The sequence below is a fragment of the Mustelus asterias genome, chromosome 11 (genome assembly GCF_964213995.1).
Source record: "Mustelus asterias chromosome 11, sMusAst1.hap1.1, whole genome shotgun sequence".
Lineage (NCBI taxonomy): Eukaryota > Metazoa > Chordata > Chondrichthyes > Carcharhiniformes > Triakidae > Mustelus > Mustelus asterias.
This window is the reverse complement of record NC_135811.1, coordinates 40,549,196-40,569,675: the sequence shown is the minus strand read 5'-3', so window position 1 is coordinate 40,569,675 and position 20,480 is coordinate 40,549,196. Positions and strand designations below refer to the sequence as shown.

Genomic DNA, 20,480 nt, shown 5'->3' with positions numbered 1-20,480 from the left:
AATTTCTCCTCATCTCGGTTCTGAAGGGTCGTCGCTTTACTCTGTGCCCTCGGATCCTAATCTCTCCTACTAATGGATACATCTTCTCCACATCCACTCTATACAGGCCTTATAGTATTCTCTAAGTTTGATTGAGATTCCCCCCTCATCCTTTTCAGCTCCATTGAGTACAGACAGAGTCCTCAAACACTCCTCATCCATCAAGCCTTTCATTCCCAGGATCATTCTCATGAACCTTCTCTGGACTCTCTCCAAGGCCAGCACATCCTCCCTTAGATACGGGGCACAAAATTGCTTGCAATATTCGAAATGTGGTCTGACCTTCTCGCCTGCTATGTGTCTAAATGTTCCTTTCAGCTAACGAGCACATGATCGCACATAATATTCAAAATCATATTTTGTTTCATTTTTACCTCCCCTCCCTTCTTGGCAAAACTTCTCAAGATTAACCTTTAACAATACTTCTAAGCCAGAGGTTTTTTGTTTGCGCTAATCTCTGTGAATATATTATGGGGCATGACTCGGACCATTGGTAAATTCTCCCAATTTGTCCCATTCTTTGTTTATGCAAATCCATTTTGGCGTCAAAATTAATGTAAAATAAAATGCAATCTTAAATTATTCATGCCTTCTTTGTAGAAACATACATAAACAATGATGACACTTGGCGTTCAAATCTTCCACAATCTAGGGTTTGAAATGACTTACTGAAATTGAATAGTATCCCATTAATTAAGCATTTTAATTAAACACTAACAGACAGCGTGGTGCAACTGCAACTCTGAAGCAGTAACATCTAATCCACAGTTAAATGTCAGGACAGCTGTAACTGAGAGATTTTTGGCTAGCATCCAAGGGTATTGTGTAATTGAGTACAATATTCATCCAGTGCTCTTAATCCAAATTCCTATGCACCGATCACTCACTGGCTGCGAACTAGAACTATGACAGACTGGGAGCTTGCTACAGTATTAATAATCAAAGTGAATCTGCATGTGAAAAATAAAAATGTTCTCAATCAGCCAGAACCTAATGGGCTCTAAATCAATTTGTTACAAATTCAAAAGCCATCAGTTGCAAATCATTCTCCTCGCATTTCCCAAGCGTGTTACAGCTATTGTTCTAAGTTTTTCAGGAAGCTGGCAATTAAAACAAGACATTCGGTTGAAAACTGATCCTGATCATCTATCACAGTATTTTACAACCTCTTCGCCTGATATATAGGTTGTGGATAAAGTAGAATCATAGAACCCCTATATTGCAGGAGGAGGCCGTTCAGCCCATCGAGCCTGCATCGACAATAATCCCACCCAGGGCCCATCCACATAACCCCAGGTATTTACCCTGCTAATCCCCTTGACACTAAGGGTCAATTTAGTATGGCCATTCAACCTAACCTGCACATGTTTGGACTAGTTTTATTTTTAGTAGTTTAATTTACTTTAAACACATTGCTGTGTTTCTTCTATTTTTCTTCTAAAACAGATTTTAAACAGTGCCCTACACTAAAACAGGTATTTTAAAGTGCCCTATCCTAAACAGAGATTTTAAACAGTGTTCTAAACTAAACAGAGATTTTAAAAGTGTCCTACATGAAAACGGAGATCTTAAACAATGACCTACACTAAAACAGATCTTGGTTTAAATATTAGTGTCACAAGTAGGCTTACATTAACATTGCAATGAAGTTATTGCGAAAATCCCCTAGTTGCTACACTCGGCACCTGTTCGGGTACACAGAGGAGAATTTAACATGGCCAATGCACCTAACCAGCATGTCCTTCAGCCTGTGGGAGGAAACCGGAGCAGCCGGAGGAAACCCACGCAGACACGGGGAGAACGTGCAGACCCCGCACAGAGAGTGACCCAAGCCAGAAATTGAAGCCAGGTCCCTGGCGCTGTGAGGCAGCAGTGTTAACCACCGTACCGCCCCATTGTCTGTTAATCTCCTGCCTTGTGTCATGTATTTCCTCAGATATATTCGGGCAAGACCCTATTGCAGAACATAAAAGGTTTAGGTTCTTGGCCTGTCCAGCATCGACTAAAGGCCACCATTAGCACGTGAAAACAATTGGCGCAAAATTCATTTGACCCGGATGACTTATCCGACGAAGATTTAAAATATGGAGGCATGAGACTGTTCAAAACCAAACTAATTCCTTGTTGATTTTAAGGGCAGGGATCATCTGTGGGACTTAGTAATTCCACTCGCTATCTCTCACCCACATTGCCTTAAACATTTCCAACCTGTGCATTGGCAGCTGATATTTCAGGCTGGATACAGGCCCGAAGTGCATTGAGCTGACACCAGTCACAGGCTCAGTCTGCCGAGCAGTACCTGCATACAAACAGTGGGGTGAAACATCCTTCTCATTTCCAGAACTGCTAATTGTCTATTCGGTGCCAGTAGGGGTAGATATCGGCAGTGACAAAATTAGCTCTAAAATTGGCCTGCAGGATCCAGAACCTGCCATAGACGGAAGATGGTTTATCAAAATTGTCAGACAAAACTGTTTTTTTAAAGGCTTTTAAGAGCATGTTTCTTTACCGAGGTGACCCATTTTCTTGTTGTTTTTTCCCTCCCAGGTGTGTATTGTACAAAAGCGCGACACGGAGAAAATGTATGCGATGAAGTATATGAATAAACAGCAATGCATCGAGAGAGATGAAGTCCGAAATGTGTTCAGGGAGCTGGAGATCCTGCAGGAAATTGAACATGTTTTCTTAGTAAACCTCTGGTGACTATCTCTTTTTCATTAAATATGCATCGTGGCATTGTGATGTTTGTTTAATGTTAATGCCCTTATTTCTCGATCAGAATATGATCTTAGGTTGTGAGACGCTCTTTGTCTGGTGACCTGTGACAAAGCAATTTGCAAAGTAGCCATTGTCCAGACTTTTGGATGAGCAACCCAACTGCGGCAGCACGGTGGCACAGTGGTTAGCACTGCTGCCTCACAGCGCCAGGGACCTGGGTTCGATTCCCGGCTTGGGTGACTGGCTGTGTGGAGTCTGCACATTCTCCCCGTGTCTGCATGGGTTTCCTCCGGGTGCTCCGCTTTCCTCCCACACTCCAAAGATGTGCGCGTTGGGTTGATTGGCCATGTTAGGGGGATTAGTAGGGTAAGTATGTGGGGTTACGGAGATAGGGCCTGGGTGGAATTGTTGTCGGTGCAGGCTCGATGGGCCAAATGGCCTCTTTCTGCACTGTAGGGATTCTATGGAGGATAGTCCATCAAGCTCGATCCCCGATCCAAATTGTTAAAATTCCATTCAAATAAGCATTGAAGATTAACATTGGCAGAGCTCTGAGGTTATTTTTGAGTTTTAGGCATTTTTTTATCGCAGAAGATGTTGTTATGTACTTAATATAGCCAAAACCAATGGAATAAGAGCAGACAAGTCTGTGTGGGTTTGATATATTGTCATACCCAACACAGCTTCCACCATGGCTTGATTTGCAGCTTGACTTTCTGTTGGAGACAGTTCTGCATTAATGAGTAAAATCTCTTCTTAAAGTCTTAGGGCTCCCAAATGTCACTGTTTATTTTAAAATATATACATATAGTGCATTTCAATGATATTGGTAAAGCTTGTAAGGTTAACTTAGATGGTTTAAAGAATAAGCCTTATGGCATTCTTCTTATATGGCAAGGTGTTTCAACCTAACCAGTGGCTAGGAGTTTGTTTTTATTCTTTCGCAGGATGTGGGCATCACCGACTGGGCCGGCATTTATTGTCCCTCCCTAATTCCCCTGAGAATGTGGTATTGAGCCACCTTCTGGAACTGCTGCAGTTCACGTGGATTTTGTCACAGCAACAGTGATGGAACTGTGACTTGGTGGGGAACTTGGTGGGGAACACGGTGTTCCCATGTGTCTGCTGCCCTTGTCCTAAACGCCTTCCAAGATTTAGAAAATAGAAGATGGAATAGTTTTTGATACAATAACTGAAGTGATTTCTGTCTGGGATGAATACCCTCGTTTAACTTTTCTTGTGAGCTGTGTAGATCTGAAAAGCCATCAGCTACTAAGAATTATTGATTTATTTGTGATGGTTTGTATTTCTACCAGCATAGACTTAGTGAATTACTGTAAGCCTCCCTCGATAAACAATGTAAATGTAGCTTCATCACTTCCCACACAAGTATGCCACAGTTTCCCTTCAAGCATTTCCATCAACATCTTGATACTTATCCAATGCTCGGTTACCATTTTGACATCTTTTATTCTGACCTGTTGAATTCTGTCAAAAATTAGGGGAAAATGCGGATAGAACTGTGTAAAAGTGAAGTATTATTTATTTTTTTAAAAAGCCCTTCACAGCTAAGTAAACAAACGTCACAAGTCCTTGGAGAATACGATTAAGAGTGTTGCTATCACTTGGTGACTCTATCTTTCAGAAACTTCCACTTCTCTTACTTTATATTTCTAATGATTGCCAGAAAAAAAAATCACCGCTAGCTCCTATAAACTAAGACAGACATGAATCAACAGAAAGTGGGAGTTTAATGGGAGCTTCATAACAAGTGCAGAAAATTCATCTTTGACCATTCTTAGTATGTGGGTGAAATGATAACATCAATCAACACCGGTAACAGTAACAACAACGTGCATTTTAATAACATCCTTACCATGATTTTTTTTAAAAACAGTTCACCCTGGAGCATTTTCAGACAAAAATACACATTCAAGCTAAGGAAGGAAATATTAGGCCATGTCATTAAATGTTTGGTTAAAAAGCTAAGTTTCAATGAGTGTCTTAAAGGAGAAAAGTGAGGTTGAGAGGTTTAAGGAAGACATTTCAGACCTTAGGGCCTACTCGGCAGAAGGCATGGGCGCCAGTGCTGGGACAAAGGGATTGGAGATGTGTTGGAGGCCAGAGTTGGAAGAACTGAGTTCTTAGAAGAGACAGGGAAGGGTGAGGCCATGTACGGATTTGAACACAAGGGGTGGAATTTAATCCAGATGATAGCGAACCAGCGAGATACCCATGTCACCTCCTTGGGGTGAGGCCTGCAATACTAAGTGCGAGTCGGGCACTGAGGTGATCAGTGGTGAGTCTTCCCCAAGTTCAAGGACTCAAAGGGTGAGTGAAGACAGAATGGGAGTCATGGGGTGGGGGTGATGGGAGGAGTGATGTTGGTAGAAAAGGCAGGGGCTAGCTGCCAGCGGGCTCCGCCCTCCCTTCCCAGTGCTCGGTTCCATGCACTGAATGTCTGACAACAAAGACTGGTTGAGAAGCCATGGTTCTCACCAAAACACACCATGGTTTGCTTTTTGGGTTCCCCGAGTGGGAACTGCCTTGCTGGTTAAATACCAGCAGCAGTAGAATGAAGTCCTTAAGTGGGCATTAATTGCACACTTAACGCCTCAATTGACAGCAGGGCAGGAAGGTAGTCCATGGGTCTTCTCGGTAGATAGGCGGTGGGTTCCCCACCTGACGCCCTCCGACCTGATTAAGTGCCCCTCACCCGCCTTCAAATCCACATCAGGTCACTAATGCCTGCCCAAGATAAGAGTGTTAAAATTGAGACTTTGGTGGACTGGGAGCTATTGTAGTTCAGAAGCAAGTAAGGTGATAGATGAATGGCACCTCGTGTGTGTTAGGGTAGAAGTAGCAGTGTTTTTAGTATGCTCATGTTTATAGAATGTGGACAATAACCAACCTGGCAGTGACAGCCTGTGCCAGGGGACAGTGCCAGGGCACTACCCAGGCATGTCCCTCTATCCCCACGGATTATACTTACCCTGGCACCCCAGCCGGATCCCCCTGACTGTTTCCCATCTTAACAAACCTACTGTGAAACTCGTCAGCGTGACGTTAATTTGGCGAGGTATCAATATTCTGTGAGGGAGGATAATTTGGAGGGAAAGCCCTTTAAACGCACGTAAGTGAACTAAATGTATTTAAATAAGTTCTGGGCGCATAGCTCAGTACATCAGTGATGAGGGGAGGGGAAAATCGGGAACTGAGATGTCACCAGCGAGAATCTCGTTTCCTGATTCCCGTGAGATTTTGCACCCACGTCACTGTTCTCACTGATGGCGAACGAGGGCGCAAAATCGCCCCCATTGAGTCTTGCTGAGATACATTTAGCATTTACAACCAGAGGCTCTTCACACAATTATTTCTATATCGTGCCAACAGACAAGGAAACATCTTGGCCAAGTCCAATTCTATTTATATCTAAACATCAAGACCTCCCTCACCTGTATGGTATAGTGCTGTCTAATGTGGACACCTTTACCCACCCGGCCAGTGAGGGTGCTGCTTATTCAACAACAATTGCAACCCAAATTCACTGTAAAACTGAGACAAAGTTAAAGTTTATTTATTAGTGTCCCAAGTAGGCATTCATTAACACTGCAATGAAGTTACTGTGAAAATCCCCTAGTCTCCACACATCGGTGCCTGTACGGGTACACTGAGGGGGAATTTGGCATGGCCAGTGCACCTAACCAGCATGTCTTTTGGACTGTGGGAGGAAACCGGAGCATCCGGAAGCAACCCATGCAGGCACGGGGAAAATGTGCAGATTCGGCACAGACAGTGACCCAAACTGGGAATCGAACCCGGGTCCCTGGCGCTCTGAGGCAGCAGTGCTAACCAATGTGCCACTGTGCAATGCGGTTCTGAATTTGTCGATTTGAACACACAGGGCACAGTTTATAGTTGCAAATGACTGCAATAAAATTCAGCAAATAGCTGTGGTATGAAATCCAAAAATAATTTCACAGAGATACACTTCAAGGCATTTGAATGTGACAGATTTGCTTGAACTAAATCTAACAGAAGTAAATTTGCATCTTTATACGCAGTGCGCTGGATCAAGTTGATATAGTTCACTGTGTTGGGTCATCTTCAGACAGTTTAAACAAAGTCACGGCAGTTCTAAGGTAACAGTAAAAGACAGAATGGAAGAAGTGATCCAAAAGTTAAGTTACAAACCGTAAAGATGTGGCATTATAAACTTGTGGAATTGGCTGATGACTATAATCCTTTGCGACATTGCAGTGGAAATATTGCCAATAGAAGTGGAAAGCAGATGCATTTAGGAATGAATCAAATCAAAATGATTATTCACATTTTAATTCAGAAAAGTGTGCACTATGCCGCAGATGGAATATCTGTTCTGCTCACAAAGGAAAGGAATAAATTGCAGGGTCTAATGAACAGAGCAAATATTTAAAACCTGTTATAAATGATTGGAAATATATGCTTCCTTCTATAACTCATAAAAGCACATCCATGTAAGTAATTCCAGCACACTATTCACTAATTCCATCATAGAATCCCTACAGTGCAGAAGGAGGCCATTTGGCCCATTGAGCCTGCACCAACAACAATCCCACCCAGGTCGGATCCTTGTAACCCCACATATTTACCATGCTAACCCCCATGACACTAAGGGTCCATTTAGCATGACCAATCAACCTAACCCGCACATCTTTGGACTGTGGGCGGAAACCGGAGCACCCAGAAGAAACCCACGCAGATTAGGGAAGAATGTGCAAACTCCACACAGACAGTGATCCAAACTGGGAATTGAATCTGAGTCCTTGGCACTGTAAAGCAGCAGCACTAACCACTGTGCCACATCCGTGAGTATTTCCAGCACACTATTCACAAATTCCATCACGTGCAATTCTTTACCCCAAAAGCAATTTCTTGGAAAATAATTGTAGAATGTGACTTTATTTACCGTCACTTTGATCTGGTGTTTTGGAATTTAAAAGGAATATTGGGCTGTAATGTTGCATCAAAGAATCACATATCAGAATATCCTGTTCATCCAACCCGTGTTAGGTCTTATCCTGTTTTTAATGGACAGGTGAGTCTTGAGGTGGGCTGGCCAGGAAAGACTTTGAAATCAGAGCGGAAAGATTTTAATTATTTTTGATGGTTAGGGAGATTGGAATCAAAGTTTTAAAATTGCTTTGTGCATGTACAGAATCTTTCCATTGCATTGTCTCCGCTTGACATATTATGGGGATCTCAAGGTACATAAGGTGTCTATATAAGGTATTCAATACATGTAGGTTTAAGGTGCATGGGAAAAAGTTTAGAGGAGATGTGCGAGGCAAGTTTTTTTACACAGAGGCTGGTGAATGTCTGGAATGCGTTGCCTGGGGAGGTGGTGGGAGCAGGTACAATAATGGCATTTAAGGGGCAAATAGGATGGGAATGGAAGGATACGGGCTCCATAAGTGCATGCAGTTTTAATTTAGGCAGGCATCATGATCGGCGTAGGCGTGGAGGGCTGAAGGGCCTGTTCCTGTGCTTTACTATTCTTTGTTCTTCATATAAGCAGTAGCAAAATCAGGAATGACTCAGAGACAGGGTTAACTGGGACAACTCAGAAAATATGTGAACATGTGAGCAGCCTGTAGTAAGTCAGATTGGTTTGGGAATATAACCAATGGATATTTGAACCATATAGAACTGGAAGACCAGAAGATGTAGGAGCAGAAGTAAGCCATTCGGCCCATCGTGTCTGCTCCGCCATTCAATGAGATCATGGCTGATTTGATATGATAATCTTAGAATAAAATAGATTCTGTACAGTGCAGAAGGAGGCCATTTGGTCCATTGAGTCTGCACAGACAACAATAGCATCCAGGCCCCAACCCCATTACCCCACATATTTACATCACTAATCCCTCTAACTAATGCATCCCAGGATATTAAGGGCCAATTTAGCATGGCCAATCAACCTATCCTGCATATCTTTGGACTGTGGGAGGAAACCGGAGCACCCGGAGGAAACCCACCCAGACACGGGGAGAATGTGCAAACTCCGCACAGAAAATGACCCAAGCTGGGAACCCAGGTCCATGGAGCTGTGAGGCAGCAGAGCTAACCACAGTGCCACCATGCCGATCTTCAACTCCACTTTCCTGCCTTATCCCCATAAATTTTGATTTCCTTACTGATTCATAATCTGTCCATCTCAGCCTTGAACATACTTAATGATTCAGCCTCTATTGCCCTCTGCGGTAAAGCATTCCACATATTCACTATCCTCCGTCAGGAGAAATTACTTCTCATCTCTTTCTTAAGTGGGCAACCCCTTACTCTAAGATTATGTCCTCTGGTCCTAGACTCTCCCACAAGGGGAAACAACCTCTCAGCATCCAAGGTTGTGCTTTGATCTCAGGTCTGTACTGAGGCAGCTGAACTCAGTCATGTAGTGAGCAAGGTGTTACATTAGCCTTGGTTATCCAGTGTTCCCCTGCTAGAAACATAGGCAGTGATTTTTCCAGCCCTTCGAGCCAGCATGATATTCCGGTCCTGCCGAAGACGATTCCCCCCCCCCAACCTGTGGCGGGTTCCCCACAATGTAGCCGGTGAGCAACGCAAATTGTCATTGACATCAGCGGGACTGGAAGATGTTGGTGGCAGCCAATGACAAGACGCCTCCACTGCCGGAAACCACGGTGGGTGGGGGGCAGAGGCAGAGGGGGGGATGGGTGGTGGATCCCGGCCCATGTGGTTAACCATAATGCCCCTTCCCTGGTTGAAAAAGCTACTGACTCTGTCCCTTGCAAGAAGCCAGGTGGCATGGTAGCACAGTGGTTAGCGCTGCTGCCTCTCAGCGCCAGTGGCCCGGGTTCGATTCCTGGCTTGGGTCACTGTCTCTGTGTAGTCTGCACAGTCTCTCCGTGTCGGCATGGGTTTCCTCCAGGTGCTCCAGTTTCCTCCCACAGTCTGAAGACATGCTGGTTAGGTGCATTGGCCATGCTAAATTCTCCCTCGGTGTACCCTAGCCGGACTGTGGCGACTAGGGGATTTTCACAGTAACTTCATTGCAGTGTTAATGTAAGCCATTTGTTAATGTGACATTAACAAATAAATAAAAGCTAATTTTGTAAGATACAGGAGGGAGTCCTCTACCTGTGGCGTTGTAGCCCAGCCAACAGTCAACTGTGACAAGAGAGAAGGGAGAAAGTTGATACAGTAAGAAGTGAAGTAGAATCTAATTTCAGTAAAGATCCTTTAATGTCACACTTCCATAATTCAGTTGTGTTCTCTGTAAAATGACTTATGATTTTTGAAAAAAATTAGTCCGATAGGAAAGTGTCAAAAGATGGTAGCACAGTGGCGCAGTCTTTAGCGCTGCTGCCTCACAGCGCCAGGGACCCAGGTTCAATTCCAACCTCGGGTCATTGTCTGTGCGGAGTTTGCACATTCTCCCAGTATCAGCGTGGGTTTCCTCCGGGTGGTCTGGTTTCCTCCCACAGTCCAAAGATGAGCGGGTTAGGTTGATTGGCCATGCTAAATTGACTCTAGTGTCAGGGTGATTAGCAGAGTAAATTAGGGCTATGGGAATAGGGCCTGGGTGGGATTGTGGTCGGTACAGACTTGCTGGGCCGAATGGCTTCCTTCTGTACTGTAGTGATTCTATGATTATGCTGCTTTGGATTTTGGTGATTAATGTTTGTGGCTCTATCCTTTGATCAAGGTTAATGGGAAACAATATGGATAGCTCCTGGTCAAAATGCTCTGGTTTAAGTTAAACAATTTCAAATACAATATGTTCCTTCCCCCAGTGGCTCCATCAGATTTATCCAGGAGTTAGCTGAGCCAAGTAAGCCAGAAGTCAGCAAATTCAATCGCTATTCCAAGCTCAGTTTGCTGGTTACATGGTGTGACATTTGAGTGGTTCATTCGTGTCAGCACTGTTGAGTTAGGCAGGGAGGTGAAATTGTCAAGGGTTCTTCATCCTGGTCAATGTCAGACATTCTTTAACGAGCACGAGGATGTCTGGCGGGGAGAGGATTGAGCTCAATTGTGATGCCTGCTGTAGTTAAGTAGCCTGCCAACATTTATCGTCAAGGTTCAGGGTTGACTGCTGACCTCTTAGGAAAGGTGCTGGAAGAATTGTTGACCAGGGGAGGAAATTGGCAAAAAAATGAAAAATAAACAGAAATATTTGCTGGAAAGTACATGTGACAGTGACAGGTAGAGAAACTCTCTGTCTATAGGCCGCTCCATAGTGAGTATTTGATTGCTTGATGGTAAATGCCCATTTGAGTCCTCCTAGTGATTCACTATTTCCTGACCCTCTTGTAAAGCTCACCTTTGTGTGTAGTTATGGACCACCAACTGTTTTTTTAGGTATAAATTCACAAATCTTTAGAGATTTATAATACACAAGGAGGCTATTTGACTCATGGCAGCTGCACCAGTGTTTGCGGGAGCAATCCAAAGCTGAGCCCATCAAAGCTAACTCCAGTTGACCAATATACAAACCCAATTAGCTACCAAATCCCAGCTAAATTCACCAAGCAGAAAGAGTTCTTTTGTTAGCGATTTAAGCACATTTGCTACAAAATGTGATGAAATCTTAACTTTGTGTACAGCAGGTAGTGATGAAATTGTTTTGATCATAGAATCCCTACGGTGCAGAAGGAGGCCATTTGGCCCATCGAGTCTGCACTGACTCTCCAACAAAGCATCTTACTCAGGCCTACCTCTCCACATAATCCCCGTAACCCCATACATTTACCCTGCTAATTCCCCGAGCATACATCTCTTGGGGCACTAAGGGGCAATTTAGCATGGCCAATCTACTTAACCTGCACATCTTTGGACTGTGGGAGGAAACTGGAGCACCCGGAGGAAACCCACGCAGACACCGGGTGAACATGCAAACTCCACACAGTTACCCGAAGCCAGAATCAAACCAAGGTCCCTGGAGCTGTGAGGCAGGAGTGCTAACCACTGTGCCATCCCTATTCAATGGTGCATATGTTCATTTAATCTGGGGTAGTTGAAGGTGGATGCAGACTAGGGATGGCCAAAATCAGACCGTGTTCTTATGATCAGCATGCAGTAACTGCTGCTGGAAATGCACGCACGGATGTCAGGTCTGGACAGGATTTGACACTGCCTCCACAGCCAGATAACCTGCAATGTTCATTGGTAGGTATGTTTTCAACTTTAATGTGCCTGACACAGGACATCTCTCACTGAGATTCAGTGCCCTCGGAAGCCATTGTTTACAACATGGGGTTGGTTGCTCTATCGAGAATCCAGAGGCACACTATTGATCAGGGATCATTTTGAAAGACTGGGACAATAGCAGTTGGAATTCATTAAGGACGGCTAATACATTCTTATAATGTAAAATAAATAATAAATACCATGGACAACACATTAAAAAAATGTCTTCATGGGAAGGATGCCCAGAAAGGCTATTAATAAGGGAGCAAAAGACATTGAAGAAACTGGACAGGAGTGCAATTTAAAAGTTGACAGACCTTCTGCAACAAATGTGTTGCATTTGTCACAGTAAATCTACCAATATCTTCTTAAAAATGTTACATCTGAGTGCACTTAAATCTGTGCCAGTCACATTTCTATCACAGATTCTCCTTGCCTCCTCCCAGGGTGATGTAATTATATCTACACCAAGTAGGCTTACATTAACACTGCAATGAAGTTACTGTGAAAATCCCCTAGTCGCCACACTCCGGCACCTGTTCGGGGACACTGAGGGAGAATTTAGCATGGCCAATGTACCTAACCTACACATCTTTCAGACTGTGGGAGGAAACCCGAGCACCCAGAGGAAACCCATGCAGACACGGGATGAACGTGCAGTCTCCACACAGACAGTGATCCAAGCTGGGAATCGAACCTGGGTCCTAGGTGCTGTGAGGCAGCAGTGTGCCACCCCATACTCTTCAGGGTATCAAGGTGCTTTGATATTTTTACAAGGGGTGCAAATTGCTACAATTTCCATTGCAGGCTCTAAATCAGAAAGTATAGATAATTAAAAATCAGTCAGAATTCACAAAACAAGCAGCTATTTGTTTAAAAGAAAAAGCAGAAGAATAAAAGAGAAAATAATCTGGAACTATATACCCATGGAAGTTTGATGATTTAAAGGAACCACAAAAAACAAATTACTTTTTTTAGTTATTGAATGAAAAGCAGAATTTATCTCCCCCACACAAAATGGTGTAACCATGAGATTTTAAAAAACCCAAAAATGTTAGAAACATCAGACAAAGGTTACTAATCATAGAATCCCTACAACGCCATTCGGCCCATCGAGTCTGCACGGACCACAGTGCCGTCCAGCCCCTATCACCGCATCCCCATCTACTTACCCTACTAGTCAAGGGGCAATTTAGCACGGCCAGTCAACCTAATCCGCACATCTTTGCTAATGATTTGGATGGGCCAATTCATCAAAATTAAATTCACATTACTTGTTCATTTGCTGCATGACTTGTTGAACATTTTCAACATTTTCTGTTTCTGCAAATGCTCAGTTTATAATACAACACAAAAAAGGTAACAAATTGAAATAAAATGAGCCAGACAAAAATGTGAGGAAAATGTGTTAGATATATAGTGAAAAGTTATCTTAAGTTTTTTCCATGTAAGAAAGCTGCATTTAACAGATGGCCCCAAAACATTAATTAATAGCATATATTCATGGATAAAACCACAGTGATCAAAATGTTCTGTTCCGTTTCTGTCACGAGAATGATTAAGTCGCTAATGGAAAGATGATTACTGTAGGTCATATCTTGACAATTTTAATTAGTTCCTATAATGCATTGCTACTACGTCATGACTCTCAAGATTCTGAAAATTGTAAATATAACTGTTAATATCACATGCAACACCTAAAGTTAACCATTACATGTTTCAATGTCGTGCAACCGCATTGGACAATGGGGCCGGTGGCTTATTAAGAATATGACTGGATGAATAATCCCGAGGCCCAGGCGAATGCTCTGGTCACATGAGTTCAAATCCCACCACAGCAACCAGTGGAATTTAATAAAAACTTATTCCTAGTAATGGTGAGCCTGGATTACGAAACTCTACTGACCAAGTAGACCTGAACTGGCTGAGTTCAGGAGGACTTAGCTGCCAGACTGGGCTTGCGGCCGCTGGCGACGGAGCCCACGAGAGAAAATCCTACTTGACCTCATCAATCTAGCTGTTGCAGATGTAATTATCCATGACGGTGTTGGTAGGAGTGATAACAACACAGCCCTTGTGGAGATGAAGTCCCAGCTCTTTCACACTGAGGATATGTCTATCACATTTACCACGATGAATGGGATAGATTCAGAACAGACTCAAAACTGGGCGTGCATAAGGCACTGTGAGCCATCAGCAACAGCAGAATTTTAATCAGCCACAGACTGTAATCTCATGGCTTTGCAGCAGGGGATCAATCCTGGTTCAATGAAGAGTGCAGGAGGACATGTCAGGTATGGCACCTGTCATACCTAAAAATGACTTGCCAACTTTATGAAGCTGCAACGTTTGCATGCCAAATAGTGTTAACTAAGACGGAGCTAAATGATCCCACAACCAACTGATCAATTCAAAGCTCTGCAGTCCTGCCACATCCAGTTGAAAATGATGGTAGACAATTAAACAACTCACTGGAGAGGTAGCTCCACAAATATCCCCATCCTCCGTGATGGGGCGCCCAGCACATCAGTTCAAATGACAAGGATAAAGCATTAACAGCCATCTTCAGCCAGCAGAGCTGAGTGGGTGATCCATCTCAGCCTCCTTCTGATGTCCCCAGCATCACAGATGCCAGTTTTCAGCCAATTTGATTCACTCTGCATGATATCAAGAAACTGCTAAAGGTATTGGATGCAGCAAAGGCCGTGAACATTGGCAACACCTTGGCAGTAATACTGTAGACTTGTGCTCCAAAGCTAGCCACTCCCCTAGACATGGCATTCCATTACAGCAACATCACTGACACCTACCTGACAATATGGGTATTACCCAGGTATGTCCTGTCCACAAAGAACAAGACAAGTCCAATCCAGCCAATTACCACTCCATCAGCCTCCTGTCAGTCATCGGCGAAGTGCTGGAATGTGTCATCGACAGTGCTATTAATCGGCACTTAATCAGCAATAATCTGCTCACTGATGTTAGTTTGGGTTTCACCAGGGTCATTCAGCTCCTGAACCCATTACAATCTTTGTCCAAACATGGAAAAGAGTTGAACTCAGGAGGGGACTGCCCTTGACAGCTAGGCAGCATTTGGCTGAGTGTGGCATCAAGGAACCCTACAAATAATTGAGTTAGTGAGAATCGGGGAAATGTCTCCGCTGGCTGGAGTTATACCTGGAACAAACGAAGATGATTGTGTTTGTTGTAGGCCAATTATCACAGCCCGAGGACGTCACTGCAGATTCACCAGAATGTTTCCATGGCTCCAAGGGTTAGATCATGAGGAGAGATTACATAAACCAGGCTTGTATTGACCTGGAATAGCAAACATTAAGTGGGATGCGATTGTGAAAGCAATCGATAGGATCGTCAGAGAAAAACATTTTCCACTTATGAAGGAGTCTAGTACAAGGTGACATGATCTTAAATTCAGACCAGGTCATTCAGGAGAGAAGGTAGAAAACAATTCTTTATGCATGTGGTGGTTAAAGTATGAAATTCTTTCACAAACTGCAGTAGACGCCAGCTGATTTAATAACAAATCTGAGATCGACAGATTTGGTGGCCAAATCTATTAATTGATATCAAGCCAAGGCAGATAGAGGGAGTTAAGATGCACATCAGACGTGATCTCACTAAATGGCAAAACAGGCTTGAGAAGCTGAATGGCCTCCTCCTGTTCCTATTTGATGAACTGGAACATGTTCCAAATACATGCAAAATAATTGCTTTTGCAGTTGATAAAGCTAAAGTCGCCATAGTCCTGGATGACCCTAGGCTGCTTTCCTCTTTGAGGGGGAGAGCTGACTGGTAGTAATTTTAGCCTGAGGATAACCACACCTCAGAAGAGGGGCAAGGTTGAGAAAGCGGGGAATAAACTCAGCCGGTATTGGAATTGAACCCGCATTGTTGCTGTTGCTCTGCATCAGTCCAGCCAACTGAGCAAACTGACTCCATACTGGTGGTAAATCTCTTTGCACTGGAACAAGCCCAGAAAGAGTTTTAACAACACCAGGTTAAAGTCCAACAGGTTTATTTGGTAGCAGATGCCATTAGCTTTCGGAGAGCTGCTCCTTCGTCAGATGGAGTGGATATCTGCTCTCAAACAGGGCATACAAAGACACAAAATCAAGTTACAGAATACTGATTAGAATGCAAATCTTTACAGCTGATCAGGTCTTAAAGATACAGTCAATGTGAGTGGAGGGAGCATTAGGCACAGGTTAAAGAAATGTGTCTTGTTCCAGACAGGTGGCCAGCGAGATTCTGCAAGTCCAGGAGGCAAGCTGTGGGGGTTTCCGATAGTGTTACATGAACCCAAGATCCCGGTTTAGGCCATCCCCATGTGTGAGGAACTTGGCTATCAGTTTCTGCTCAGCGACTCTGCGCTGTCGTGTGTCGTGAAGGCCGCCTTGGAGAATGCTTACCCGAAGATCAGAGGCTGAATGTCCGTGACCGCTGAAGTGCTCCCCCACAGGAAGAGAACAGTCTTGCCTGGTGATTGTCGAGCGGTGTTCATTCATCCGTTGTCGTAGCGTCTGCATGGTTTCCCCAATGTACCATGCCTCGGGACATCCTTTCCTGCAGCGTATCAGGTAGACAACGTTGGCCGAGTTGCAAGAGTAGGTACCGTGTACCTGGTAGATGGTGTTCTCATGCAAGATGATGGCATCCATGTCGATGATCCGGCACGTCTTGCAGAGGTTGCTGTGGCAGGGTTGTGTGGTGTCGTGGTCACGGTTCTCCTGAAGGCTGGGTAGTTTGCTGCAGACAATGGTCTGTTTGAGATTGTGCGGTTGTTTGAAGGCAAAAAGTGGGGCAGCCGACCGAGAGATCCGCAGTGCAACCGATGAGGAAAGAGTCGAATTGGACTCCTCCGGAAGGCCGCTGTCCTCGACTTGACATGTATGCCCAAGCCATTAGGAGGTGTGTCAACACCAAATTCATCAGCCGCACTCACAAGACAGCCCCGAACATCACCCAAGCACAACGCCACGCCATCCACGCTCTCAAGACCAACCGCAACATTGTCATCAAACCAGCAGACAAAGGAGGGGCCATCGTCATACTGAACAGAATGGATTACTGCAAAGAAGTGTACCGACAACTGAACAACAAGGAACACTACAGACAGTTACCCACAGATCCGACCAAAGAACACACCCGTCAACTCAACACTCTGATCAAGACCTTTGATCCGGACCTTCAGAGCACCGTCTGTGCTCTCATCCCACGTACTCCCCGCGTTGGAGATCTCTATTGCCTCCCGAAGATGCACAAGGCAAACACACCCGGCAGTCCCATCGTATCGGGCAATGGGACCCTGTGCAAGAACCTCTCTGGCTACGTCGAGGGCATCCTGAAACCCATTGTACAAAGAACCCCCAGCTTTTGTTGCGACACTACGGACTTCCTACAGAAACTCAACACACATGGAGCAGTTGAACCAGGAGCACTCCTTGTCACAATGGATGTCTCGGCACTCTACACCAACAGCCCCCACGATGATGGCATTGCTGCAACGGCCTCAGTACTCAACGCCTTCAACTGCCAGTTTCCAGATGCAATTTTACAACTCATCCACTTCATCCTGGACCACAATGTCTTCACCTTCAACAACCAGTTCTTCATCCAGACACACGGAACAGCCATGGGAACCAAATTCGCACCTCAATATGCCAACATCTTCATGCACAGGGTCGAACAAGACTTTTTCACCGCACAGGACCTTCAACCGATGCTATACACTAGATACATCGATGACATTTTCTTCCTTTGGACTCATGGTGAACAATCACTGAAACAACTATATGATGACATCAACAAGTTCCATCCCACCATCAGACTCACCATGGACTACTCTCCGGAATTGGTTGCATTCTTGGACACACACATCTCCATTAAGGACGGTCACCTCAGCACCTCACTGTACCGCAAGCCCACGGATAACCTCACGATGCTCCACTTCTCCAGCTTCCACCCAAAACACATTAAAGAAGCCATCCCCTACGGACAAGCCCTCCGTATACACAGGATCTGCTCAGATGAGGAGGATCACAACAGACACCTCCAGATGCTGAAAGATGCCCTCATAAGAACAGGATATGGCGCTCGACTCATCGATCAACAGTTCCAACGCGCCACAGCAAAAAACCACACCGACCTCCTCAGAAGACAAACACGGGACACGGTGGACAGAGTACCCTTCGTCGTCCAGTACTTGCCTGGAGCGGAGAAGCTACGGCATCTCCTCCGGAGCCTTCAACATGTCATTGATGAAGACAAGGCCATCCCCATATCCCCACTTCTTGCCTTCAAACAACCGCACAACCTCAAACAGACCATTGTCCGCAGCAAACTACCCAGCCTTCAGGAGAACAGTGACCACGACACCACACAACCCTGCCACAGCAACCTCTGCAAGACGTGCCGGATCATCGACATGGATGCCATCATCTCGCATGAGAACACCATCCACCAGGTACATGGTACCTACTCTTGCAACTCGGCCAACGTTGTCTACCTGATACGCTGCAGGAAAGGATGTCCCGAGGCATGGTACATTGGGGAAACCATGCAGACGCTACGACAACGGATGAATGAACACCACTCGACAATCACCAGGCAAGACTGTTCTCTTCCTGTGGGGGAGCACTTCAGTGGTCACGGGCATTCAGTCTCTGATCTTCGGGTAAGCATTCTCCAAGGCGGCCTTCACGACACATGACAGCACAGAGTCGCTGAGCAGAAACTGAAAGCCAAGTTCCGCACACATGAGGACGGTCTAAACCGAGATCTTGGGTTCATGTCACACTATTGGTAACCCCCACAGCTTGCCTCCTGGACTTGCAGAATCTCACTGGCTGTCCTGTCTGGAGACAGTACACATTTCTTTAACCTGTGTCTAATGCTCCCTCCACTCACATTGTCTGTATCTTTAAGACCTGATCAGCTGTAAAGATTTGCATTCTAATCAGTATTCTGTAACTTGATTTTGTGTCTCTGTATGCCCTGTTTGAGAGCAGATATCCACTCCATCTGACGAAGGAGCAGCGCTCCGAAAGCTAATGGCATTTGCTACCAAATAAACCTGTTGGACTTTAACCTGGTGTTGTTAAAACTCTTACTGTGTTTACCCCAGTCCAACACCAGCATCTTCACATCTGGAACAAGCCTCCAGTCCATCAAGGTGATGTGGCTGACTGTTGCAGTAGTGTACAATGTAACAAAACTGGCAATATATAACATCATAGCAGTCAATGTGCCTAAGGTAACTCACGTAAAGGGTCAGAGTGGAGGAGGGATGGCAATCCCACTAAGGGAATATATACATTGTGTTCACTCTCATTGTTGGGCACTCCAAATAGGTCGATCCATTTGAATCCTATCACTGTATTAGCTTCCCAATTGTCCACTTTGCTATCATGCTAATTGGAGCATGACATTATGGTTGACTCAACTATTGGCTTTGCAATAACCTTTTCTCCTGAGCATGTTCCACGTTGTAACTGTTGCTTTTTAAAAGCAGGTCAAACACATTTACACACTGCAGTTGTTTTTTAGTCTCCTGTGTTAGTAATTGATTACCTCATTTTTAACAGCTAACTTTAACACTGGGACAAGAGTATTCAGTGTTAATCCCTGTGCTTTAGTCTCTTTACTCCTCGGGGACTGTGCAGAAGCTTTTGTTAGTAGTTTGTAGCTGCATAATTTATAACCTGCTCTTCATTAATGTCGAAACAAAAGTGTTTTTGGAGGTGATTTTTCTTTGCTTCCTGCCCTGGCTCTCAAATGGATCAATTTCCTAACTTTACCACCTGACTAATGCCACTTTTCTCTCCCACTTACAAGCCACGGGTGGTAGAAGGCCATTTCAGACAGGCCACTTAAAGCCACTCTCAGGTAAACTATTTGGATTCATTTTTCTTGCATTAGCTTGTGGGTAAGTTGTCCTTGAAGTTAGTGGATGCTGTTCTATTCACTAATTTAGACTCTGGACCGTGGAAGGGCTTTTAGAATTCCACTTTTTCTTAATGGAGGTGTCTCACGCTGGGGGGAGATGGAAGAGGAGGATAAAGGAGTAGAGTTAAAGCTGAAAGGAGGACTAACAAGGATATGTGTTCAGACGATTCTTTATCCTCCCAATAGAGATGATAGGCCCAAAAGAACGTACTGGTGGAACAATGTATAAGGAGGCTTCATTTTCCTCAGGAACCAGCAGAAGATTTGTGTCAGTTCCAACAAGAAGATCTTAAGCCAGTTATCACATCTCAGCACTGCCTGATGAGGTCAAGGTCACACTAGCCCTTAACTTTTACATCTCTGACTCCACCGAGGCCTGCCAATGGGGACACCACCAACATCAGCCAATCTGCAGTGCATGATCATTTTAAACCGGTAACTGGTGCTTTCTTTCAGAGAAAACTAGAAGCAGGAGTAGGAAATTCGGCCCTTCGAGCCTGCTCTGCCATTCATTTTGATCATGGCTGGTCATCGAATTCAATATCCTGATCTCCCTTCCCCCTCCC

The 20,480-nt window shown here is 44.6% G+C and overlaps 1 protein-coding gene across 1 annotated transcript in view; it reads left to right on the top strand.

The window, feature by feature from the left end:
- stk32c (serine/threonine kinase 32C) overlaps positions 1 to 20,480 on the top strand; it is a 331,278-nt gene that overhangs the window by 226,968 nt on the left and 83,830 nt on the right. The window contains exon 3 of the mRNA XM_078224398.1: positions 2,587 to 2,738. Within this exon, the coding sequence (XP_078080524.1) occupies positions 2,587 to 2,738 (152 nt within the window). The remainder of the gene's footprint in view (positions 1 to 2,586; positions 2,739 to 20,480) is intronic.